The sequence below is a fragment of the Alosa sapidissima genome, chromosome 3 (genome assembly GCF_018492685.1).
Source record: "Alosa sapidissima isolate fAloSap1 chromosome 3, fAloSap1.pri, whole genome shotgun sequence".
Taxonomy (NCBI): Eukaryota; Metazoa; Chordata; class Actinopteri; order Clupeiformes; family Clupeidae; genus Alosa; species Alosa sapidissima.
Genome location: NC_055959.1, coordinates 35,829,656 through 35,856,387, shown reverse-complemented (window position 1 = coordinate 35,856,387; position 26,732 = coordinate 35,829,656). Strand labels below are relative to the sequence as shown.

At 43.4% G+C, this 26,732-nt stretch overlaps 1 protein-coding gene across 4 annotated transcripts; it reads left to right on the top strand.

Annotated features, from left to right (window-relative positions):
* Positions 1-3,605: 3,605 nt before the first annotated feature.
* On the top strand, positions 3,606-25,962 carry mbtd1 (mbt domain containing 1). Of its 4 annotated transcripts, none has more exons than XM_042086170.1 (17): positions 3,606-3,780; positions 5,541-5,742; positions 7,349-7,482; positions 7,673-7,784; positions 8,475-8,557; positions 9,018-9,135; positions 9,541-9,675; positions 11,598-11,686; positions 12,100-12,334; positions 13,609-13,664; positions 15,448-15,552; positions 16,139-16,286; positions 17,299-17,381; positions 19,132-19,366; positions 20,326-20,397; positions 20,848-21,048; positions 22,433-25,962. In XM_042086170.1, the coding sequence occupies exons 1-17, from the start codon at positions 3,760-3,762 to the stop codon at positions 22,546-22,548; spliced, it is 2,145 nt and encodes a 714-aa protein (XP_041942104.1). In that variant the 5' UTR covers positions 3,606-3,759; the 3' UTR covers positions 22,549-25,962. The 4 variants fall into 4 exon arrangements, with proteins under 4 accessions (XP_041942104.1, XP_041942105.1, XP_041942103.1 ...); XM_042086171.1 differs by having other exon boundaries at positions 7,673-7,805; positions 22,492-25,962; XM_042086169.1 differs by having other exon boundaries at positions 7,673-7,805.
* Positions 25,963-26,732: the final 770 nt, after the last annotated feature.

The window sequence follows — 26,732 nt, the reverse complement described above, 5'->3', positions numbered from 1 at the left end:
CATGTCATGTGACCACCGCTTCGAAACATTGTTCAAAATCCCCATGTCATGTGACCAAAGTTAAGTGAACCTTCGGTGCATTTCACCGGTGTCGGCAGGCATGCCCGCACATTCAATTAACAGTGTAGACTTTCCTTAAGCAATAACCATGATGGTGAAGTGGTTAGTGAGGGTGTTTTTTGCACGGTAGGCCTAGCCCAGGCTGCTCAAATATGGTTCGATCCCCGTTTGATTTGTAAGGTACTGTTTCAGATCGTATCTGTTTATGTTTTCTTACTTTTACTTTTCTCATTAACCACACAGTTTCAACTAAACTCTCAGAATGGTCAAAAATCGAGAGTTTTTATAAGAAGTGATTTAGAGACCACTAGCGGCAGCAATAAGAATCTCTTTATTGTCATTTCATGTGGTCTCCCATCCAGTAATTGACCAAGGGCATGACTGCTTAGCTTTTGACAAAGACTGAACACAGGTAACACAGCGAGCCACAAACTTTAAAGACTATGTCTCCAATACGAAGCATTTGACAGATTTGTTTCACCCTAAACAGCTCTGAAATGTCGGAATTGTTTCAAAGCTTCGGAACAATTCGGCACAATTGCTTCGAACGTTTCAATGTTTCATAAAGCCTCACTTTGCCCATCCCTACCAGCGGCTTCAAATACCTGTTTGCTGCTTTGCAATGGCATTTTAGAAGCTGCTCTCTTAATCTTATGAATTTGTCTGTATGAACCTGCCTGTGCCCTGAATCAGCGACAAATTTCTTCACTGTACGATGATCACACATAAGTTTTCAAGAAATATCCAATGTTTTCATACCTTGTCCAAGGTAGTGCGCAATTTCACGCTTTTCAGCAGCAGAGAGATCCTTTTTCTTTCCCACATTGTTTGAAACCTGTGGCATGCTTAATAATGTGGAACATCCTTCTTAAGTAGTTTAACTTTGATTGGGCTCACCAGGTGTCTGAGATTGATTTCAATGATCTAAAGAGCCCTGAGACACAATACCATCCATGAGTTTAATTGAAAAACAAAAAAAATAAATGTTTATGACACTTAAATCCAATTTGCATAATAATTTGGAACACAGTGTATATTGGGCAGGAATGGGACAACATTTCATTCTCAACTCTAGCAACTGGTCTCCTCAGTTGCTAAACATTTACATAATTTTGTTGTGGTAAATATACCTCTGTCCCAACTTTTTTGAAACATGTTACTGGCATCAAATTCAAAATTAACATATATTTTACATGAAATGTAAAATTTGTCATTTTCAACATTTTATATGTTGTCTACGTCCTTTTTGCAGCTATACGGGTTATATTTTATGGGTTTTTCGAGAATTGTAGATTTTCACATTCTGTTTTTCTTTGCATTTTACACAACGTCCCAACTTTTTCTGATTTGGGGTTGTACCGGTATTGGGGAAATGGTCATTTCAGAGTTTCAGTGTCTGTGAGTGAAAATTCTGTCAGGGAACTTACAAATTCCTTGTCACATTCAAGGATCTCACACAAAATGCAATAAATGCACTTTAATTGTTATGTTCATTATGCTCAGACATTCAGGTTAAGGGTCCATCTGTGCCTTTGTGAATTATAGGAGCCTTTTAGGGATTTCTCAAGGGTCTCTCAATAGACAACCAGGTGTCGTGGGGCAGGTTTTAAACTTGATGCAGGTTTTCAGGGCCCTTTGCCCTGTCATCTCTGCCCCCCTGCGCAAGTGGTAGGTAGTGGCACTACCCTATCCCATCCATAGTGTCTATCTATTTACAAATGTACATACTGTAATTACACTTATACATAGCCATATTCTATTGCTCTTCAACCCTCATATTCTATTGATATTCATTCACATACATTTATTCTTAATACTATTATAATGTTACTGTCTCTGCACTACAATGGTACTGTTACCACACTGCACATAGCTGTACATACTGTACATATCTGTTTATATGGTTCATACTAAATATCCATATTTATTGTATTTTTATATATTTATATATTTTTATATTATATGTATCTGTAATATAATCTGTTAATACTCTCCATATATTTATATTGTTTTTACTACTACTATAATGGTACTCCATTACATTGCACATATCTGTACATGTTGTTCATATATTGTTCATATCACATAGCCATATTTATTCTGCTCTTATAAGGTTACTGCTAATACACTGCACGTACTTATATTTAATTTATACTACTCTAAACCACCTTCTGAAAACAACTGTATACTACTGTCTACACTGCACTATATCTTTTGTCCTGTCTATGCACCACCACCTCCCACCACCACCACCACACTTGCACCACACAAGTACACAGAATTCACCTATATGTATCTAGATGTAGATATTATGTATATGAGGATGCAAACTATGACGTAGATGATTACTTATGTCAAAATAATATTCTCTCAGGGGGCCCAAAATTCCAAGCAATGCCCTGATTGCTGACACACACACACACACACAATAGCAGTAACTGTCGATAACGATCAGACTAGCTCTGGATTTGTACTCAGACTGAGGCCCCCTGAGGGGCCTATAGGGTCTCTGAAGGGCCAGCTCTGGGGCACCAGGCCTGCTTATGGGTCTTTCAGCCCCCGAGGCCTGTGCCCGCTAGGCCGGTGTGGTGAGGCTAGTGACACCACACTATAGTCTTTCGGAGGTGATGTGGGCCTAATACAGTGCCACGAACTTTAAAGACTACGTCTCCATTACGAAGCATTTGACAGATTTGTTTCACCCTAAACAGCTCTGAGGTGTCGGAATTGTTTCAAAGCTTCGGAACAATTCGGCACAATTGCTTCGAACGTTTCAGTGTTTCATAAAGCCTCTCTTTGCCCATCCCTACTAATTAGTGAACTAATAAGTGAGTGGTTCAAACAAAAAAGTGTCAGGACTTTTACTTTCTGAAGCCAGACTTTTACACCTCTGCTCAACCAACAACATAAGGAATGTATCAGCTTGTTCTGAATAGGCTAGATTTAAAGGTGAGAACGAGGTCAGTGATTGTGTAGGAAGTCACGTTTGTTTGTGCTAAATGTGTATGTGTGTATGTTTTTTGACAGATTAGGCTATACTCGCGGAATGGACAGCTAGCAGTCGTGAGGAGATGATCGCTGAATGTAAAAAAAAATGTTATGGGCTTGAAATCGTGTAGCTACTTCGCTGACTGTACCTTTAACGTGTGCCATCATATAGGCCTAACTTGTTGACTTTTAAGAATAAAATCTAATTCCTAATTTCTACCCCCCCCCCCCCCCCACCCCCCCACCCCCCCCACCCCCACCCCCCCCCCCCCCATGCAAGGAAGAAAGGATACATCTATCTTCCTGAATCTCAGCGACCATATTTACCTTCAATATCTTTTTTTAGCTTTAATGATAGACTGAGACATGAGCGCAAGCATTGCAGAATTGGCTTGTGCTGTTCTGATGTCTTCCACCTCCACGCAGAGTGCAAGAGTACTTTTCTCATCCTGAGGAAAGGGTGGCGCTGCAGACTCTACTCTCTCCTGTTACAACTCTGTAAAATAGTGACAGAATAAAGGAAACAGTCCCTGACCAATTGGCGATCAGCGGGCGGGCTTTGCGCGTGCGCCTTGGGAATATGATAATTTTGTTGATATGCAACTGGAGTTTCTCCTTTCGGGATTTAGTTAAATTTGCTCATTGTTTCTCCTTTTCCTGACTTTTTGGCTACACGTTAAGATTAAGCAGAGTGTTCTGCATGACGGGCTGATGGAAAACGCAAGGGATCTGGTAGGTAGAAGGAGCGGTTTCAGTTTGAATCTAGCATAGCTAAATGTAATCCTATTTTCAGCCTTTGTTGTAGTGTCACTCCGCAGTGGCTATGCTAGTCCGCAAAGTGGATATGTTTAGCTAGCTACAACTGCTGGATGTAGGAGTTGCGCTCCTGCAGATTTTGTTTTGGTGTTAAACTTGTGCTTTTTTCTAACTGGATACCTTTAGTACACAAACTATCTACGTCAACATTATTCACAATATGCTAGTAAACCTAGAGCACTTGCATAATGCTAACTCGTACCGGGCCCCATAAAAAGTGAACCGCACTGCAGAGGAAATTTGTAGCTAACGTACTGTTAGCCAGCTGGTCGGGAACATTAAAAATGTGTTGTGTCTGTGCCCGCTTTGCAGCTGTCATTTATGCTTCTAATAAGGAATGGGAAACATCCTGGAAGACGGGCTAGTGGGCCGTACGGGTCTGTGTTGTGGTGATTTATTCATTGTGAACAGTGCAAAATGGCATATATGCTCTGCTGTTCAGGTAACGTAATCACAGAAATCCCCGTTTTAGGATTTACCTGCTATCTAGTTTATCGTTAATTGAGTGATCGTAGTCCACGAAGTGCAAAGTTTCTTCCAGGTATTGTTATTTCCCGCGTAACAGAGAGCATACAGTCATTCTTACAGCCCCCTTTTATTGTGCTTAATTCCCCGGTGTATATAATTAAGTCAATATTCCAGGATTGTTTGTTTGTTCCCTAATAGAAACAGTGCAACCTTTCAACAGAATGCCTAAACCAAACTATCAGTTATTGATGGGCAGCAAAGAAAATAATCTGTCGCGTTAGGCCATTGATCTTTTTTTATTTAAAACTATTTAAAATAGATGCAAACGTGGATGTTGCAATCCAAAGGGTGGAAGTATAGGCTGTGTCTGTGCCTCCCACTCCACACTTTAAGCTGAATTGTTAAAAGGCTACTTTCATTTCCCTAGACGCTGGAAACAGCTGTGATCCACTTATATGAACCAGTAGCTGTTAGTGTCACTTGTTTGACATCTCTCCTAGTAAGAGGTACTAGTTAGGTGACCATAATTCTAGCTTAATCACAAATGTTAATCATTTGGCGAAAACTTGTCGAAGATTGAAAGATGAAGGCTTTCCCCCTTACTTCCTAGCTAGTATTTGGGCCTCTAACCTTAATTTTACTTTTGCCATGGTCATTCATTCTGGCAAAAGGGAAGTTTGGGTTGGGACATCAAAAATGGTGGGCATTACCTCCAAAACAGTGGACTTTGTGAAGTGATGTTAAGTTAAATTTAAATATTTAACAAGTATCCTTGTTGTTATAATTTATTATTACTATTTTTAACTCTGCAGAAAGACTATGTAAGATTCGTACTAGGGATGGGCGATATAGACTTAACATTATTTCATGACACTTTTGCAGTACTCCATATTGTATAGAATTCCTTGTGAGTTAAACAATTTCAGTTAAAAGTATCCAGTCATTTATAGTACTATAACCTCTGCCTCTCATATCACCTATAGGTTTGCTGCAGTTGTTATATGGTCAGCAAAACCATTCGTCTATGTGCAATAGGCTTATAGGACTACTTTTTCTTTATTTTTCTTGTTTTATCCCACCCTTGATAGATGTGGACATTGTCAACATTTTTCTGTTTAGATCTCATGTCTATACGCCTGAGTCCAGGCAGCTTTGCGAGGACTGTCTTTTCCTTAATGTGGACTTGACCTGTGTGCTGTGACCTGCAGGCGGAGCATGGCGCCCGTTCGGAGCGTAAGCGACGGGACTCGTTCGGGATGTTTGACGGCTACGACAGCTGCAGCGAGGACTCCAGCAGCAGCTCGAGTTCGGAGGAGAGTGATGAGGAGGTGCCTCCGCTCCCCGCCAATCTGCCAATCATCAAGACCAATGGCCAGGTCTACACCTACCCCGACGGCAAGGCTGGCATGGGTACGTCTCCTGTTATTCCTCTTCATCCTCTTCCTCATCCTCCTTCTCCTCCCAGAGTTTCCCACAGAATTGAATTCTATTTGTGGTGGTAGGTTTGCAGAATTAACTTGAATGCAACAGTTTTTAACAAATTAGCGCAGCGTGATTATGATCCAGATTTAAGCACAATTTAGCCAGTTTGCACAATTGCAAGATTGTTAATGTTTTCTTTAAACGTACATGCAGGTTTGTTGAGAGACAAGGAGAGGCTGCGCAAAGGTGCACATAGCTCTACAATTAATGAATTCCAAATAGTACAACATGGAAAATCATTGTGTGGTGGTCAGTGTTGATAATGTGGTGGGCCGCCACAAATAAGTCAATGTATGGAAAACACTGCCTCCTCTGTCTGTCTCGTCTTCTAAGTGTATCAACAGTGGCGTATTTGCAGGTGTAAATCGATAACTTTTGTAGTGTAAAAAATTATGTAAATGGTTTTAGGCCACAGCATGCATATTAAGCTTAATATCAGTCAGAACTGACAGACTATTTGATTATATCTTCTTCATGCTGTCATTCCTCCCTGATACACTTTGGGGTGCAAGTGTGAACAACGCAAAAAGGGATGCAATGGTGAACAGTTTATGGCCTTATGGCATCATTAGTATGGTCAGTTTTGGAATTGCTTCACAGAGATATAGTTTCCTCATTTTTAGTTTTTCATGTAGTGATCCTGGGTTCAAATATAAGTATAAGTATATATACTCTTTTGATCCCGTGAGGGAAATTTGGTCTCTGCATTTATCCCAATCCGTGAATTAGTGATACACAAACAGCACACAGTGAACACACAGTGAGGTGAAGCACACACTAACCCAGAGCAGTGAGCTGCCTGCTACAGCAGCGTTCGGAGAGCAGTGAGGGGTTAGATGCCTTGCTCAAGGGCACTTCAGCCGTAATTGTGGGCATGGGAGAGCAGTGCTCAACCTCTTCCCCCGCCCACATTTTTCCTACTGGTCGGGGATCGAACCGGCAACCCTTCGGTTACAAGCCCGAAGCCCTAACCAGTAGGCCACGGCTGCCCCATAATAAAACGCCTTCCGTATCAGCAATAGTTTGTTGTGTAGTAAAAGCAACCCATACCTCAGTGGATTTAGATTTGCCCGTGCAAACCCAGGTGTAAGCCTGAAATCACTTCTCCCTGAACGTTGATTTAACAGCATGTAGTGAGGATGGCGTCTTTCAAACAAGAGCAGTATTAAACATTCATTTATTTTCTGAATTCTGCAACAAATTATTTTTACTTTTGTTGTAAATTTCCAGTGTGCATATACAAATCTTTATTAAAACACCAGACACAATCAGTATGTACTCGCTGATGAAGGCTCATTTCTCATTTTAAACCCACTAGCAAGCTTCACATTGCATCCCCCAAATATGTTCAAGGTGATCTTGTAGTGTGTCAACACTCAAGCTTGGGTATCTTTTATTGGCCATATTCTAGTCTGTTTTTCCAAACCTTTGTACAGCCTAGCTGATATTGAAGACCATTGTACAGCCTAGCTGCTATTGAAGAAGTGAGACACTGTAGTGATGTTGTTGTTGTTGTTGTTTTTGCTTCCTTTAGCTACGTGTGAGATGTGTGGGATGGTGGGGGTGCGGGACGCCTTCTACTCCAAAACCAAACGCTTCTGCAGCGTCTCCTGCTCGCGAAGCTACTCCTCCAACTCCAAGAAAGCCAGCATACTGGCCCGGCTTCAGGTAGCCCAAAGACCTCATTTTACTACGTTACTATTTTTTACTTCACATTACTTGACCTTACGTAATAAACGTATAAAACACTACAAAACACTGCCTTTTCAATTATTTTACAGTGTCATTGTTGTGTATAGTTTTATTATTGCACACAATGTTTTGATTTGGAAGTGTGAATTTTGTATGTCCTAATCAGGGTAAACCACCTACAAAGAAGGCCAAGGTGTTGCAGAAGCAACCGCTCATGGCTAAGCTAGCCGCGTATGCTCAGTACCAGGCTAACCAGCAGAGCCAGGTTAAGAAAACAGGTGAGCTGAGCAGAAATACAGGTAAAGATAACTGGTATTTAACAGACACTAAATGGCAATTTATAGTTCAAGGGACAAGTGTTGCTCGACAAAATATGATGTAAAAATAGATACAATTTGTGTTGCTGAGCACGCCGCGTACATCAAACATGTGAAACTGCCCAGATGTTGTGGCATACTCTGATTTGATATCAATTCAAAGTTCTATTGTGTGTGTTGCAGTGATCATGGTTTGTGTGAATTCTATTTAGTTCTATTGTGTGTTGCAGTGATCATGGTTTGTGTGAATTCTATTTAGTTCTATTGTGAGAATTTGTTGCTGGCGCTAGACTATGAAAGTCTACAGCTCCGCGCCATCTGTCGGCAACAATTGTTTTCTGTCGAGCAACACTTGTCCTCTGAACTATAAACTAGCCTGAATCCAAAGTGCCTTTTACCATTCAAGTGTGTGTTCTGTGCGTAGTAGGGCCTTGCTGTCTGAGGTAACTCTGTATTGACAGTAGAGACCCCAAGACCACCATAACCTTCTTAGTCACTCACAAGCATCTAGAGCTTTCCCTCCTCTCTGCTGTGGTTATGTATGATAGAGAGCTTTACTCGGGGGATATGTTGGCAGTGGTTTGGCAGATTCTTCTGTTGCTTTCACAAGCATCTGAATCTTTCTCTCTGTGTGTCTTTCTTGGCCTGCAGCTGTCCCAGTTGAGGGGTTTGACTGGGGACGATACATCGGCAGTGGGGACATGGTTGGAGCTCCCGTGAGCTGTTTCAAACACGTATGTACACAGTGAGCTGAACCCAGCACTTGGCAAAATGAAGAATGTCATGATTGTGTAATGTTTATTGTAGGAAAGCTGGAAAATAATTAGCAAAATATATGCAATCATTTGTACAAATATATGACAAACATTTGCATATCGGATGTGTGAAATACAGGTGTCAGTTACACAGTTAAATAATTAATGTTGTTGTTGTTTTGTCAAAATTTTTTTGAAAGGTTGATATGCTTTTATGCATGCTAAATGTTTATTAACAGCAAGTCAAGTCCTTAAAACTTCCTTAAAAATCTGACATAAATAACAAATATATGCATGAATGGATGTACGCAAATATGTATATAAAGTTTGTGCGTGCTTGCGTGTTTGGTGAAAGCGGGCATTCATTACCTCAGCTGACCTGGCCTTCTCCATTAGCAGCTGGTGGAGAGTGTGAATGTGAGCTGTGCTCTCTGTCTAGGTTCCCATGGGAACGTCTTGGGGTGACATCACTGACGGAGTGCGCATAGAGGTGCCCAACTCCGACAGCAGCTTGCCCATGAAGGTCTACTGGATAGCAAGCATTATTAAGCTAGCAGGCAAGTCAGCCAGTGCAATCTGGCACAGGATTTTGTTGCATTGAATTGCTCTGTTATTTGCTGCATAGTTGAATAAATGTAACATCAAGTATTGTTGATGTGCAAAACAAGTATCTGGATTGGTTTACAGTAGTGCTTTTGACCATAATCCTGGACACAAACACCAATCCTCTTTATAGAGTTTCATAACTAACAAATTAAGTTATTTCCTCTTACAAAAATCTGAATGTGTAAATATACAATAACTTCTGCCCTCCTGTCCATTAAAATAATACACACACACACACACACACACACACACACACACACTTAAATCTTTCATCCTTTGGGAGTGTTGATGATATTGCAGGTCATGTCGACCCAGAATGTTTAAGAATAGGGCCCTGCTGTGTTTCCGGTCCACAGGCTTCAAAGCCCTGCTGCGCTACGAGGGCTTCGATGGAGACTCTGGACAGGACTTCTGGTGTAACGTCTGTGTGCCCGATATCCACCCCGTCGGCTGGTGTGCGTCTATGAGCAAACCCCTAGTCCCGCCTGAATGTAAGAATTACGAGGGAGGGTGGTGGGTGTCTATGGGCAAACCTCTAGTCCCGTCTGAATGTAAGAATTACGAGGGAGGGTGGTGGGTGTCTATGGGCAAACCTCTAGTCCCGTCTGAATGTAAGAATTACGAGGGAGGGTGGTGGGTGTCTATGGGCAAACCTCTAGTCCCGTCTGAATGTAAGAATTACGAGGGAGGGTGGCTGCCCTGCTGCTGGTGTCAGGTGTTTAGGACGTGTAGTAGGATTTATTTGGGGAAGTAGAGAAATAAAGCACTCTAAGGCAGGGATCTAGCCCTAGTGAGGGCCAAGATGGCCGTTCCTCAACTTCTGAATGCTGTGGCATCTATTTTGCTCTGTGTAATATGTCCCCACCGCCTGTTCAATCTAATTCCAGCATGCAATAATATGTCACACACGTATGCTATATCATGTTACTTGTGGTTTATGTTTTGCAAGGTTTAGGTCTGAAAACAATAACGTATTTCACAGACATGAAATGTTTTAGTTTTGAGGCAGTTGTACCATATTAATGACTCGGACCTGTATTGTAATTTAAGGCTGACGAATGTGTCTATTTTTTCATGGAGAACAGATGCTCATAAATATTCAAAATTGTCTTCAACAAGCACAGCACCCATTATAAATATGGATCATGCCACAAGACAAATACCTACTCCGTCAAGAACTTTAGCATTTGAACCCATTCATAAAACAACTGCTGAAACATATTTCTTGAATCCTTTCACCCTTTTGTCAAAACTGTAAACACAAAAAACCATTTAACAAACTACGTTCACAAAACCCTTGACTCTTCTGGCAAAATCAAACAATCACCCCAAAACAGTTCTAGGGTTAGCCCAAGACCAAAGACTGTTTTCAACTCTTGCTCTGAGCCAGTGAAAATAAACACGTCTGAGCATTCATTGCACACAACGTCCAGCCATAGAAACTACACTGTACAATGTACTGAAACTCCAGAAAGGAAATCTCCATGTGCATTGCAATGCAGTAAATGCATTTTTTCTTTGGAAGAAAAAAATATTCACACAACTCAGTAACATGATCCAAATATATTGCTTACTGTAAGCACTGCATGCAATGCAATATGTAATGTCATGCCATCACAATTTCTTGAATTCGTCTGGAAAATCTTGTGCTTAGTATTGCTGTTTGTGTTCCTCTCCCATCACCTCTTAGACCCACTCCCCCCTCCTCAGCCTCTCAGATTGATTCCATCCTCTGTTGGGATCACACACACCCCCCAACCTCAGTGTGGCCCGCACACACTCAACTGGCTTATAGTGGTGTCATCTCATCAGTCGCAACAAGTGTGAACACTTTTGAGTTCTTGTACTGTGTATGCATTCATATCTGTGCTGCATATTGTGTCTTACCTTCTGCTACCTGTGGTAGGCATTTAGGCGTCGCAGGTGCATCACAGTGCAAAGAGTGTGTTTTAGTTGGGAGGAATGTGTTTTAGAGAGTTGTGCACATAAGATTAAACGAGATCTCCAAACAGTGCCGTAGAGAGTTGTGCACGAAAGATTAAACAAGATCTCCAAAGTGTGCCTAACAAGGTTTAAAAAGTGTTTATGGTTTTGACAAAAGAGTGATTGATTGAATAAACGGGTTCAGACCACTAAGCATTTGGTTCAGAGAATGGAGTTTAGCGATTTAGGAAAAACTATAAAGGTGAGGTTTACTGTTTTTGTCGGAGGCAGAAATAAAAAATAAAGATCCCTCTAAATGACCGTGACTATGTCAGTCCAAAGGCTGCGAGTCTTGGGTCTTGTTGTGTTTAATATGCAAATATAATCAATTAAAGACAGTGAGGGTACACTGCGTATGCAGGAACTGCAAACTGTCCCTTTAAAAAACTGCGCGGTTAACAGAAGCGGTCACCTCTCGTCTGTTTTGTAGCCATTCAGCACAAGGTCAGCAACTGGAAGGCTTTCCTGGTGAAGCGTCTCACTGGGGCGAAGACCCTCCCCCCGGACTTCTCTTCCAAGGTGACCGCCAATCCTCCCCCCCCCCCCCCCCCCCCACTCCAGCTGGGTCTCGGTAGTGATCAGTGACAGTGCAGTAGAACACATGATGGACATTATGTATAAGATGTACCCAACATTGTAGCCATTTAAAACTTGATATTGTTCAGATCCTTATTTCTGTGTTTGTATTTGTTGCTGTAATTATCAAGCTAATTGAATGCATCTGGTCATCTGGCCAATTTCACCACTCTTACACAAATTCACTCATCTATTTATTTACGCCCACACCCACCTACCTACCTACATACCTACCTACCTACATATACATGTCTATACACACAAATGTGCATGACACACACACACCTACACACACACACGCACACACCTACCTATACATGTCTGTACACACAAATGTGCATCACACACACACACAGGTGCAGGAGAGCATGCAGTTCCCCTTTAAGAAGCTGATGCGCGTGGAGGTGGTGGACAAGACGCACCTGTGCCGGACGCGCGTGGCCCTGGTGGAGCAGGTGATCGGCGGCCGCCTGCGTCTCGTCTACGAGGAGAGCGAGGACGGCTCTGACGATTTCTGGTGCCACATGCAAAGTCCCCTGATCCACTCCATCGGCTGGTCCCGAAGCATCGGTCACCGCTTCAAGAGATCAGGTCAGCACAGAGGCTCTGGTCTCTTCTCTGACCCTTGCGGCCGGGCTACACCGTGTGCACTATTGAAGCATTCTGTTCACGGAGCGTAAAAAATAGTTCTAAAAGACTTAGTTAGTAAGTAAGTAAGTAAGTTTAATTTATAAAGCACATTTAAACACGGCATAAACGGACCAAAGTGCTGTACAGCAGATAACTAAAGATAAAGACTAAGACGGATAATGCAGAAAGACGCATTGGACTTGCGTTCGTTTGCAAATGCACACGCTCCTGCACACGCTCCTGCACACGCTCCTGCACACGCTCCTGTCACGTCTGGTGCTAGCTTTTGCAAATGCACACGCTCCTGCACACGCTCCTGCACACGCTCCTGTCACGTCTGGTGCTAGCTTTTGCAAATGCACACGCTCCTGCACACGCTCCTGCACACGCTCCTGTCACGTCTGGTGCTAGCTTTTGCAAATGCACACGCTCCTGCACACGCTCCTGCACACGCTCCTGTCACGTCTGGTGCTAGCTTTTGCAAATGCACACGCTCCTGCACACGCTCCTGCACACGCTCCTGTCACGTCTGGTGGTAGCTTTTGCAAATGCACACGCTCCTGTCACGTCTGGTGCTAGCTTTTGCAAATGCACACGCTCCTGTCACGTCTGGTGCTAGCTTTTGCAAATGCACACGCTCCTGTCACGTCTGGTGCTAGCTTTTGCAAATGCACACGCTCCTGTCACGTCTGGTGGTAGCTTTTGCAAATGCACACGCTCCTGTCACGTCTGGTGCTAGCTTTTGCAAATGCACACGCTCCTGTCACGTCTGGTGGTAGCCAGTTCCATTGATTATAGCGCAAGTAATGCCACCCCATACATCAGAAGACTTTGACAAGATTTTGGGAAAGATTCTTGAAAGATTGGAGTCTTTTAACTAATGCCCTCCATTCAAGCTTTACTCAAAAGACTACAATCTTTCAAGAATCTTTCCCAAATCTTGCCAAAGACTTCTGGTGTAAGGAGGGCTTTAATTGCTGCTGCATAGACTCTGCCAACAGAACGCCTGGTGTAGCCTACCTGTTAAGAATCTATTGGAGAAGATTTAGGTGATATACTGTTTTGTGTGTGTGTGTCTGAGCTTTTTGCCTGAAGAAGACCCAGCAGGGTCGAAGCATTGCCTTTTGTACATTAAATATACGGGAGTCTAAAGCAGTGTTGCGGACATTATTTATTATTACATTACATTTTTTCACTTGTGTCTGTGAGCTTAACACACAACTTTATTTCCTCAGACGTGTCCAAGAGGCTGGAGGGGCAGGTGGACGCTCCAGGGCAGCTATTTGTGAAGGTGAGCGATCAAACGGCACAAAAGCCTTTACTCCTCCTTAAACGCCATCGTCCAGTCCCTCTCTTATTGGACACACAACAACCACTCGCTTTGAACTCTGTAGTCCTATCCATGCACGGGTCGAGAAAGATATTAAATGCCTTGTAATTGTAATCAGAGGCTATTCACGATAGCAAGATCTGTCAATCCGCCAAGTATACCCACATCTGACCACCACACAGTTGGTATCATCATGGGGCAGCCGTGGCCTACTGGATAGCGCTTCGGACTTGTAACCGGAGGCTTGCCGGTTCGAACACCGACCAGTTGGAACGGCTGAAGTGCCCTTGAGCAAGGCACCTGACCCCTCACTGCTCCCCGAACGCCGCTGCTGTTGCAGGCAGCTCACTGCGTCGGGATTAGTGTGTGCTTCACCTCACTGTGTGTTCATAAATGCAGAGACCAAATTTCCCTCACAGGAGCAAAAGACTTTACTTATAATACTTGCTTAGAGTTCATACTTTGCTTCGGTAGTGCAGTGCATGCTTGTAGTGAATCTAGTTTAGTTTACACACACACACACACACACACACTCCCACACTCAGTCGTGCTTGTTATCACCGTTAAGTGGATTTGGTATGAATTGAAGTGTAATTAATTTTTTTGTTTGTTAACGTTGACCTTTACATGAGCATGGTTGTCAGTGGTTGGTCATCAAAAGGGTAGCCAGCGCTAACTCTGACTCACCTCTGAGTCACCGACAGCAGCAGTTAGCTTGTGTAGCACAAGAGGAGTGGTTTGGGATATTAGCGCTGCATTTGGGGGGGGAAACGAGGTGTGTGTGTGTGTGTGTGTGGCAGGGTGAGCTTATATCACTACCACCTCCTGCTAGGATAGTGGCTTTACCTGGCCAGAGGCTTTGGCTGTCTGTCTATCTGTCTGTCACTTAGACAGACAGATAGACAGCCGAAGTGCCTGTGTGTATTTTTAAAATGGCTGCTGCTCACACTAGTGTGCGTGTGTCCCTCAAGTAAAGTGTGTGTGTGTGTGTGTGCGTGTGTCTGCTGCTCACACTAGCATGTATGTGTGTGTGTGCATATGCTTGCTGCTCACACTAGCGTGTGTGTGCATGTGTCTGCTGCTCACACTAGCATGTATGTGTGTGTTTGCATATGCTTGCTGCTCACACTAGCATGTGTGTGTGTGTCTCAGGTGAAGTGTGTGTGTGTCTGCTGCTCACACTAGCATGTATGTGTGTGTGTGCATATGCTTGCTGCTCACACTAGCGTGTGTGTGCATGTGTCTGCTGCTCACACTAGCATGTATGTGTGTGTTTGCATATGCTTGCTGCTCACACTAGCATGTGTGTGTGTGTCTCAGGTGAAGTGTGTGTGTGTGTGTTGCTCACATTAGCATGTGTATGTGTGTGTGTCTCAGGTGAATTGTGTGTGTGTGTTGCTCACACTAGCATGTGTGTGTGTGTGTGTGTGTGTGTCTCAGGTGAATTGTGTGTGTGTGTGTGTGTGTTGCTCACACTAGTGTGTGTGTGTGTGTGTGTCTCAGGTGAATTGTGTGTGTGTGTGTGTGTGTGTGTCTCAGGTGAATTTTGTGTGTGTGTGTGTGTGTGTGTCTCAGGTGAATTGTTTGTGTGTGTGTGTTGCTCACACTAGTGTGTGTGTGTGTGTCTCAGGTGAATTGTGTGTGTGTGTGTGTTGCTCACACTAGCATGTGTGTGTGTGTGTCTCAGGTGAAGTGTGTGTGTGTGTGTGTGTGTTGCTCACACTAGCGTGTGTGTCTCCCTCAGGTGAGGGATGTGGACCAGAGTGGGGAGTGGTTCAAGGACGGCATGAAGCTGGAGGCCATCGACCCCCTCAACCTCTCGGCCATTTGTGTGGCCACCGTACGCAAGGTGAGGCCTGCCTCGGCCCTCCAGGAGGGACTTTAGAGGGAATTTAGAGAATACTTGAAGGGTACAGGAGGTTTCCTTGAATTTCCCCTTGGGAATCAATAAAGTGTCTGTCGGTCTGTCTGTCTGTCTGTCTGTTGGTCGGTCGGTCGAGATGAGGGCCTATACCTCACCATGGCTTCACAGTGGATGAGCTTTACAAATAAAGTTTGAAATGTCTTGTCCATAGTCATATGTTGTAATGTGTGTGTTGGTTGTTCTTATTTTTTTTCTAAGACACTGAATTACTTTCGCCTTAGATAGAGAATCAACTGGTTAGCACAGAAAAGTTGTCTATGCTGTTTTTAAAATACAAATCCTCTTCATCGTGAAGATGCTCCTGTGCAGTATCAATATATAATGTTTACTTTTTTTTGCAACTGTAGTGTATTTACTTGTTTGTTTCTGTCAGTGAAAATGGAGACGGATGCAAATCTTGTCACTCTGTTGCTGTCAGCCTGACCGTTCCAGTAGATTGTTTTTGTTCTCAAGTCTTGAAGGTGACGCTGCCAATGTATGTGATGCGCTGTGATGTCACTTCCTGTCTCAGGTGCTGGCGGACGGTTACCTCATGATTGGGATCGATGGCTCGGAAGCAGCGGACGGCTCTGATTGGTTCTGCTACCACTCCACCTCACCATCCATCTTCCCAGCCGGCTTCTGCGAGATCAACTCCATTGAGCTCACCCCTCCCCGAGGTACGTGCGTCTGTCTAACCCCTCCCCGAGGTACGTGCGTCTGTCTAACCCCTCCCCGAGGTACGTGCGTCTGTCTCGGGCTCGCTTTGCTAGATATGTGTACTGTTGTTTTAGACTTGATTTCAGATGTGAACTAATGCTCTTTGGCAATCATCTTACCAGCAAATTACAATTCCTATCATTGCTGCTATGACACGATCAACATTTTGATGTCTTCAGTCTCCAAAAAAGGAACATCTCATACTCAGTGGTGGTTCGTTGCAATAATTCTTGCTACTTTGTCTGCCTGACAGTTAAACTTAACATCCTCTTTCAGTCTTGGAGCCCTAGTTTCAGGCTGACTGCACACACTCGAGCATATCCTGTGTTATAGGCTCAAAGGTCATCTTGTGTCTGTCTCTCGAACACGCTGTCATAGAATAGAATAAATCTTTAATGTCCACCAAGGTGGAAATTTTTCTTTGGCTCACCAGACATAAAAGACAGATAGACATACAGCCACAATATCATCTCAGACATAAGAGTTAAAATATCATGATAAAATACATTGGGGAAAAAAAGTTTACAAGATTTGATAATCAAACAGGGATCAATGCACTCTGAATTACACAATTCATTAAGATTAAGTGAAAGAAACTCTTGTGGATATGTTTATTTCCGCTATGGATGTGGATTTTTATTTTTGTGCAGTTTTATTAAATTCGTTTGATACTGTTCATTGTCCATCAAACACAGCCCTTCTCCATGTACCACTTATACCCCAGCCTATTGGAATCCTCAGCTCTCTCTCTCTCTCTCTCTCTCTCTCTCTCTCTCTCTCTCTCTCTCTCTCTCTCTCTCTCTCTCTCTCTCTCTCTCTCTCTCTCTCTCTCTCTCTCCTCTCTCTCTCTCTCTCTCTCTCTCTCTCTCTCTCTCTCTCTCTCTCTCTCTCTCTCTCTGGTTGGGTGTTGGTGGCTTTCCTGGGTAAGTCTCTTGCTCTGACTAGCTCCCTCCCTGTCTCCCTCCTGTGCAGGGTACACAAAGCTCCCTTTCAAATGGTTTGACTACCTCAGGGAAACTGGATCAGTAGCCGCTCCAGTGAAGCTCTTCAACAAGGTGAGTCTGTTTTTACCTCTGCCGTTAGTCGCTGGGATCATTTAACACGGTTTCTCATTTGTGATGGAGCATAACACTATTGTTGTTTAAATAAAAAATGAATAAATACTCATCAGGCCTGTGCTTTTATAACGATGTAATGCATCAATGAGGCCTTTTCATGGTCCCTATTGTAGTGTTGCACCAAACCATATTTAAAATCAAACTTAAATCTGGGATGGATTTGGCATGTTCTTAAGCTATATTGTGGGCAAGTTCAAGGTGCAGCCTGTGGTGTTGATTGTAGAAATGAAATAGCTTCTGGTGGTAAGTGTACTACTGTATACTATATGCGACTACTATGCACTCGTTTGGAATCGCTAAGAGACATCCTTGTTATTGAAAGAAAATCACACCTTATATTCAAGTATCTTAAACTGGATTGGACATATAGTGCAGACATTGACAATGTGGTAAAAGACCCGTCACCTGGAAATGGCTGATTTTGGATAGAATGTCTATATAAGGGTTAATACCCTTTTTCATTGACTGTAACTCCTGTGTTTCAATTGTATATAAAGGAGGCTTAACCTAAATTATCATGTTAAAAAGGAAAATTCATCTTTACAAAAACTTTGCAATTATGTTTGTGTACCTAAAGACTGTTTTGCAGTTTAAGGAAGCAATAAACAATGCTTTCTTCCCTGGCTATTTTAGTATTGAAAGTATGAACTATAGTCGGATAGAAAAGGCTTTCTTAAGAAATGCATTGGCCTGTTATTTGTCTAAGAAATTAAGGTGTTTTCCATGCAAGACATTAGCCAAAACCAAAGATATCTAAAAGAAATGTGTGTCTGCCACAGAACCAGGCAAACCGTCTTGAACAAAGATAAGCATGAAGCCCTGGTGCACAACTGGGCAAGTGAATACCTTTTTAAGAACATCAGTTTGTCTAGTTTGACAAACAGATTCCCTAAAGGTCTTAAGCTGGCAGATTTATAAAATGGCACCGTTCCCATAAAACTCCACCAGTCTCCTCAGCAGCAGTGAAGAAGTCAAGACCGAAACCCAGAGCATCACACCAAATGATACAATGCCTTTAGTGAAGAGCCACTCAAGCTGTAATGCTTCACTGTTTGCAAGTGCTGTAAATGGAGGATTATTTGAAAGCAAATTTTCAAGCACAAAATTATTTTAAGCAGAAAGCAGTATTAGAAACTTAATCAATGTCTCTTGACAATTTTGTTTTTAACTTGCCACCTTGTTTGATGGATTGAAATATGAACAGTAGTGTCTATCTGAAAGATGCTTGTTCCCCTGTTATCTTCTGTTTGTGTTGATTGTACTGTTTGAAGTGTGCTTATGCAGAATGTTAGGCCGGGGAATGGATGTCAATACATAATAAAAGGCAAAAACAGAGAAACAAATGTGAAAGAATGTGTGTGAAGTGCTTAATAATTTAGGAGATGACTGTAGATCCTCTCTCTGTCCCCAGAGTTGCATCAATCAAAAACCATTTCCTTTTTTTCATGATGGAAAAATGGTTATTGCTTATTTAACTGCATTGTGTAAAACTCTGTACCCAGTGTAGTGTAGTGTAAAAGTTTAGCATGCTTTTATTCCAAGATAATCTGTTAAAATGTCTTCGTTTTGATTTGTCCTTTTAATGAAGTTATGTTTTCCCTGTTGTTTACTAAGCCATGCGATCAGAGCTAATCTGGTTGTCTTGCAAATGTTTGTAATTGTTTCATCCATCTCTGATGCGATGCAGGAGGTTCCAAACCACGGCTTCCGCTCGGGAATGAAGCTGGAGGCTGTGGACCTGATGGAGCCGCGTTTGGTGTGCGTTGCCACGGTGACCCGCATCGTCCATCGGCTGCTGCGGATCCACTTCGACGGCTGGGAGGACGAGTACGACCAGTGGGTGGACTGCGAGTCGCCGGACCTCTACCCCGTGGGCTGGTGCCAACTGACCGGCTACCAGCTGCAGCCCCCAGCCGCTCAGGGTGAGGCCAGCACAGCACGCCCAAAACAAAACGGCACTAAACAAACACAAACAACAAACATCACAAAAAAGAACACAAATCAAACAACGGTAAACCAAGTCAATGGCAGTACTCTCAACCAAATGTCAAACGAAAATGATAAAACAAGCTAACTTGGAGGGCAGCCGTGGCCTACTGGTTAGCGCTTCGGACTTGTAACCGGAGGGTTGCCGGTTCGAACCCCGATCAGTAAGAAGCGGCTGAAGTGCCCTTGAGCAAGGCACCTAACCCCTCACTGCTCCCCGAGCGCCGCTGTTGTAGCAGGCAGCTCACTGTGCCGGGATTAGTGTGTGCTTCACCTCACTGTGTCTTCACTGTGTACTGAGTGTGTTTCACTAATTCACGGATTGGGATAAATGCAGAGACCAATTGATTCCCTCACGGGATCAAAAGAGTATATATACTTGTACTTAATATATAGAACACACTGTAAAACAGTGAAAACTAAATCTGAAAACACACTATGTATGACAAATGTAAAACAAATGCTACAAAACAAGTAAATCTAACAAACACATTACAGAGACAGAAATCTTGAATTTCCCCTTGGGGATAAATAAAGTATGTATCTCCTATCTATCTATCTATCTATCTATCTATCTATCTATCTATCTATCTATCTAGAGCTAGCATCATAAACCACACTTAAAGATTTATTCATATCATCATATCTATTCATATTTTATAGATACCAGTCACATACAATTTAAATTTGCATGCTATTTGTCATTCATTGGTAATTGCAATGCATAAACTTGCAGATAAGGGCTATCCATAGCTAGCGTATATATATATATATATATATATATATTTATATATTTTTTTTTTTTTTCTATGGTTGCTGCTCTGTGATTGATTGAGGAAATGACTTTGTTTGTCTGTCTGTCTGTCTCTCTGTCTGTCTGTGTCTCTGCCGTCAGCCTCTAGAGAGCGTCCTCCAAGTGTGACCAAACAAAAGAAGAAATCCCAGCAGTACAAAGGCCAGAAGAAAAGTAGGTCAATTTACACCCTTCTTTGCCTCCCTCTCTCCTCCCCCTTTTTCTCCCTCTTTCCCCCTCTGTATTTCCCCTTCCTGCACCTCCCCCTGCCCATATTAGGGTAAGCCCTGACATGCTGCCCCCCCTCCCTCCTTTCGCTCCGCGGTGGGGCCCACCGATGGCTTTGTGCCAAAAGAGTGATACGAGATCTCTGTCTGTTTGGGTTATGTGGACTTGCTGAGCCATTAACGCATTTAAGTAGTTGAGGGGCAAAGATGAATCCACTGACCATCAAATAGCCGGATATCCAATGCGTCCGGTGTCCGTGTTTTCTCGTGTAATTGTGGTTGAACTAATATGGGTTGTGATCTCCTATCTTCTATCTCCTGGAAAGGCAAGCTTGTAAAGGTAACTTAGGATGGAGTGTAAGGTCAGGACATGTCCCTGTCTGTCTTGGCTTTCTAGAGCGTAAGATCCCCATTGGTAAGCGTCCAGTGAGTCTGACGGGCATCGCCCTGACCAGGGTCCCGCCACGGAGCCTCTCAGGGGATGAGAACATGACCCCCCCGGATTACCCCTCACCCCCGACACCACCCAGCGCCTCCGAGGCCGTGCACACTGTGAGCTCCTCCGCAGGCCCTGAGCTCAGCCCTGCCCGCAAAGCAGGTAACCTCCCCCCACCTGCCAAGCAGGTAGCACAGCACAGCACACCTGAGCTTAACCTCACGTGCAGAGCAAACGCAAAAATAACAAACGCAGCACACCTGAGCCTGGCTCCGCTTTTTCAGTGCAGGTAGCGCAATACACTTCGCCTAGCATGTTATCCAGGTAGCGCAATACACTTCGCCTATCCTAGCATGTTAGCCAGGTAGCGCAATACACTTCGCCTAGCCTAGCATGTTAGCCAGGTAGCGGAGTACACTTCGGCTAGCCTAGCATGGTATCCAGGTAGTGCAATACACTTCGCTTAGCCTAGCATGTTAGCCAGGTAGCGCAGTGCATCTGCGCTTGGCCCCACCGGTAAAGCAAGTGGAATAGCACACCTGAGCTTTTAGCCTCCTTTTGTGCAGATAGTAGCACAATGTACATTAGCTTAGCCACACCTGTAATCCAGCTAACAAGCTTCTCGTCACCTGGTAGCGTAGCTTAACCTATGTGGCATGTTTGTTGGTCTAAGCATCAGGTAGAGGGGGGGTGCGTCTGAGCATAGATGCAGTAGTTTCTCTCCTTTCCTTGCCTTGCTTATCCTTTCTCCTTTTCCTCTTTTCTTTTTCTCCCTTTCTCTTCCCTCCCTTTTCCTGTGCTCTTCCTCCTCCTGACCATCCTCCTCCTTTCTCTGCTTTCTGCACACATCTTGGAGGCGCCTTCTCTTGGGTTGCCTGACGTCCTCTTCCCTGGCTGCCATCTTTTTCTTTCCTTCTGTACTCCTCTCCACTCCCCTCCCCTTCCTTCTTTTTCTGTTTTTTTTTCACTCCCCTTCTCTCCTCTTTTTCTTTCCTTCTCTCTCCTCCTCTCTTTTTCTTGCTTTCTCTCCTCCTCTTCTCCCCTCTCATCTCCATTTCTTTCTCCCTTCTTTCTTCTTCCCCTCTTTCTCCTCGCTTTGCCTTTTCCCTCCTCTCCTCTCCCTCACCCCCCTCCTCTCCTCCTCCTCTCCTCTCCCTCTCCTCCTCTCCTCTCCCTCACCCCCCCTCCTCTCCTCCTCCTCTCCTCTCCTCCCCTCTCCCTCTCCTCCTCTCCCTCACCCCCCCCCCTCCTCCTCCTCCTCCTCCTCCTCCTCCTCTCCCTCACCCCCCCCTCCCCTCCCACTGTTGTCCTCTCCCTTCCCCCATCTTCCTCCTCCTCCTCCTCCTCCCCTCTCCCTCTCCTCCTCTCCCTCACCCCCCCCTCCTCCTCTCCTCTCCCTTCCCTCCTCCTCCTCCTCCTCCTCCTCCTCTCCCTCACCCCCCCCCCCCCTCCCCTCCCACTGTTGTCCTCTCCCTTCCCCCATCTTCCTCCTCCTCCTCCTCCTCCTCCTCCTCCTCTCCTCTCCTCTCCTCGGCGCTGCTGGCAGGGGTGGCGCTGCAGGTGAAAGAGGAGTTGGTGGAGCCTGACGAGTTCACCTTCCCACAGGCTGTTACTGAGCGCCCGAGCCCCGCGCCTGGACTCTACATCAAACAGGAGCCCTGACCACCACCACCACCACAGCTGATGGAGACCGGGGGGGAGGGGGGCGCAACAGCGGAGCAGAAGAGCCTATCACACACACACACACACACACACTTTTCACACTGCTGACAGCTCACCAGTCCCTGGGGGACGCTGCAGGAGTGGAGTAGAGGGGGGAGGGGCTCCCTTCCTCCCCACTCGGCAGAGTCAGGACTCCTGTTCCTGCTCCTGATCAGTCATCCGCAGCGCAGCGCCTCGGCTCAGGACACGCAGATGAGGGTGAGACGTGAGACCAGAGGGGGGGGGGGGGGGGGGGGGGGTTCATATGGAATCAATTATAGTGATTTTGGTGACAATACATTTTGCTCTCTAGCTGGTTTTGTATTCTACAGTTTTTGCTTTTTTTTCATGTTTGTATCATTTTTGGGTTTTAGTTTTAGATTTTCCCCCCCCCCTTTTTTTTGGAAGCAGCAGTGGGGTGAAGGTTCATCTCTCTGGGGTCGAGAGCTGTATGTGTACATAATGTATGGGTGTGTCTTCGGGATATTATGAAAAACAGGGTGTATAAAGTTAAAACCTTACTGGTAGGAACAATCAGATGGAGATACAGTATATAAATGGAAACACATACAATGACATGCATTAAGGTTTTCTGCCAAGTCATAATAAAATTTACTTCCTTTTTATGAAATTATGCCATAATCATGATGACTGGTACCTATAGTTTCTGCAGTGAGTTTGCCACAATGTGGCAGTGTCGTCAAACAGCGAATGTTAAATTACATAAAAGGTCGAGATATCACTATTCTATATAACCGCTTATATGTATACCATTGAATGTCCAGAGTCACATTACATAGAAATATAAAAAAGAAAAAAAACTATTCTAAAAAAAAAATATGTCAGTAATTTACCACAAGGATAGCATAGCCATTTGTACAATTACCATCAATAATCACAGCTGAGGGGTGTGGCAGACTAGGAGACTCACTGTCTTAGACGAGGAAATGGAGTTTGGCATTTCTCTGCTCTTCGTTTAACTACCGTTTAGTTATCAGGAAGAGACATGGAGCCAGAGGTGATCAACCAAGACCTTCCATTGCTCCAGTTTTGTTACCATTTTTACGGGTGAAACTAATTCAAACTTAGTTGTTCATGTTCTATTTTCTTCTTACTACAACCGTTTATAAAAACGTGGCACTGATATATTCTACCTCTCCAGAGAATCAGACTGGTGTGCAAAAAACAAAGTCAAACAGAATCTTATTACATAAAATAAACATAACAAATTGTTTTTGCAACCACAAAAAGTGTGTGTGTGTGTGTGTGTGTGTGTGTGACGAGTGAGACAGCTGACAAAATATACAGTATGACAATATACAGTCTGTGTGACATATGTGTCATATAGATTCAATGTCCTCTTTGTGACTATATTCTCCAAAATAGACTTAATAAATTTCACTAATATAGTAATTTTATTGAAATGGGAAATGGATTAATTCATTAACACATAAAATACAAACGTCTATTATACATGTAACAGAGAGAGAGAGAGAGAGACATTTTGCATAATATTTCATCGTTTTAGTTAACGAGCACCAAGGCATGAACTAGATATTCCACCTTTCTAAAACTTGAGAAGGGAATGGACTCCTCCCTTCACATACCAGTAAGGTTGACATTTTGCTCTCAGGAACTAACTGAATTTTAGATTTTAGATCTCTTTCTTTGCTGGTGCAACGTATTGGTCTCTGATTTTAATCCTCATTTGAGTCAGCCATTTTGTGTGTCGTTTCTACATTCATTTGAACAGTCAGTCTGAACTCTCGATTTGTCACACACTGTGACCTGTGTAGGGCTAGATTTTCTCTTTCTTTTCCCCCTTTTTGTTAACACAAGGCCCGCTTCAATGTGTGAACCTGTATTGTTGGCTATTTACACACCTACCTGTCTGTCTGTCTGTCTTTTCTTTCCTTTAGTTTGTGATGTGCTTGTGGCTCCTGTTTTTGTTGTCTGTCTGGTATGGTTTAGGTTTTTATGTCTCATCTTCAAGCTTGCTGGCTGTATGTTGAATCCGTCAAGTTAGATGTGTGTTAACTGTGCTCTCTCCTGCGTGGTGTAATTAGGGTGTGTGTGTGTGTGTGTGTGTGTGTGTGTGTGTGTGTGTGTGTGTGTGTGTGTGTGTGGAATTCCAGTTGTTAAATGCGAATGACGTGCAGCAGTTGGTGACTTTAAGGTCTTTCAGATCACTTCGAAGCAATAAGGCCACATCCATGGTATTAAACATAACTCATATCAGCCTTTTGGCTGAGTGAAAGTGTTTTTTGTTTTACTATAGGCCTAGCTCTTTAAAGAATACCTAACGATAATGGCTTAACCTGCTGTGTGACAAAGAGCACCATGTTTGGAAACTCCCCAAGGGTCATTTTCTGTTGTGTGCCGTCCGTGCTGAAAGAGAGACCAAATTGTGGACATGTGTTGTGTGTGAGGTGTAACATGGCATGACTGTTCCTAGGCATTGTACAGCCTTTTTTCGCCTTCGCAGAGAAATAAGAGGTTTGGAATGGCGCCAGTGTCATAACGCAGCATGCAGGGGAGAGGGGTTGTAGGCAAAAGTAACACGCACAAACTTTTTGTCTGTAGTAGGCTTGCTAAAAAAGATACTCACGACCAGTCAGAGACTATTAGATTATTCAGCAAAACCTTTCGTTCAGAGTCAACGAGACAGGGGAATCCAAACGCCGTGCATGCACCAGTGATAGCATCTAGTTGTCTTACGTGTGATTTGTTCGAAAGTTGTTAGTGTTGTGTAACTTTTGGTCTTCTTGACTACACGGGTTTGTGTGTATGTCTGATGGTGTGTGTGTGTGTGTGTGTGTGTGTGTGTGTGTGTGTGTGTGAGCAAGTGTGTGTGTGCGTGTGCTTTTTTTAAATGTTGAGCCCCATCATGCTGTCTTTGTATTCTGGTGCTATATATTTGATAAAGTGACTAATCTTTTCCTAAGAATGGAATGATTTTCAGAAACTGTGATTATGGTGAAGAAATTGAGTTCTCTTCTCGTATTTCTGTATTTTTGGATACAAATACAATGATTTGTATGGGCTTAATTTAAACGTGTATCCCTTTCTCTGCATGGAACTTGTGGGAATATAAAAAAAATGGGGTTTTTACCTTTTTCTGTGTTTTTTAATAGTGAATATATGATTTACTGTCCTTTGGTTTTCATGATCAATGTCCCGTGAACTTGAGATCTACCCAGCTCTATCGAATATGTACAAAATTTTAAAATATATGTATTTGGAGAAAGAAGTATAGATGTTTTAGTTTCATTTTTTAATCAAGTCTTTCTGCAGCATGGATGTGGCAAAGCATTAAAATTATGTGTAAAAGTTTATTCACTTTTTTAACACTGAATAAAAGAATATGTCAGATTATTTTATCTGTTTGGCCTGATGATTTGGTAAGGCTGCATATAAGGATGCCAGTTCAAAAAAACGCTTACTGTTTAGAGGGCCCAATAAACGTACGGCATTTCATGAAGGGGTGATAAGAATATGCCATTAAAAAATGACGCACCACACCTTAGACCTTTGACACAAAGATTGCACAGGTTTTGCATCAGTGTTTTTGAATAGAGGTTGGCACTTTTGAAAGATCCTCTACAAATGCACCTCCATTAGAACCCACTCCACAGGTGATTGACAGGCTCATTCTCAACCGCTCAGCAGTGGTTCCTAAACTTTTTGTCTGGCGACTACCCCCCCCCCCCCGCCCCAAAATTCACCCAAAGGTTTTTTTCTGCATTAAAACACATCAAATAAGCCATGGAGACAGTATTTTTCGCTGATCAACCACTACAGAGCTTGCTCTGGTATATGCTATAGCCCCAAATCGCAAACAGCATTAGCTAGGGGCAGTGAGCAAAACACTTTCCAAATAGCTTTTTTTTAACCAGTAATATTGTTCAAAACAGCATCAAACCTCGTCAGTAGCTTGCTCAGGGTCCCTACACATAAAACAAAGTGCCAACAACATAGTTGGCGAACCCAGAGTTTATTACCCAGTGATAGATGAATCTTGAATTTCCCCTTGGGGATCAATAAAGTATCTATCTATCTATCAAGTTAAAGGCACAGTCAGGGATTTCACAGGAAGCTGTGTTTGTTTGTGTTTATGTTTATATTTACATTCATTAGCAGCCGTT

What these genes read in the sequence shown, in the direction of transcription:
- mbtd1 (XM_042086169.1), top strand. Translation starts at nt 3,760, where the DNA reads ATGGAAAACGCAAGGGATCTG. An exon ending in CCGTGAGCTGTTTCAAACAC is followed by an intron (nt 8,558 to 9,017) that starts GTATGTACACAG and finishes CTCTCTGTCTAG; the next exon opens with GTTCCCATGGGAACGTCTTG. An exon ending in AAGCATTATTAAGCTAGCAG is followed by an intron (nt 9,136 to 9,540) that starts GCAAGTCAGCCA and finishes TCCGGTCCACAG; the next exon opens with GCTTCAAAGCCCTGCTGCGC.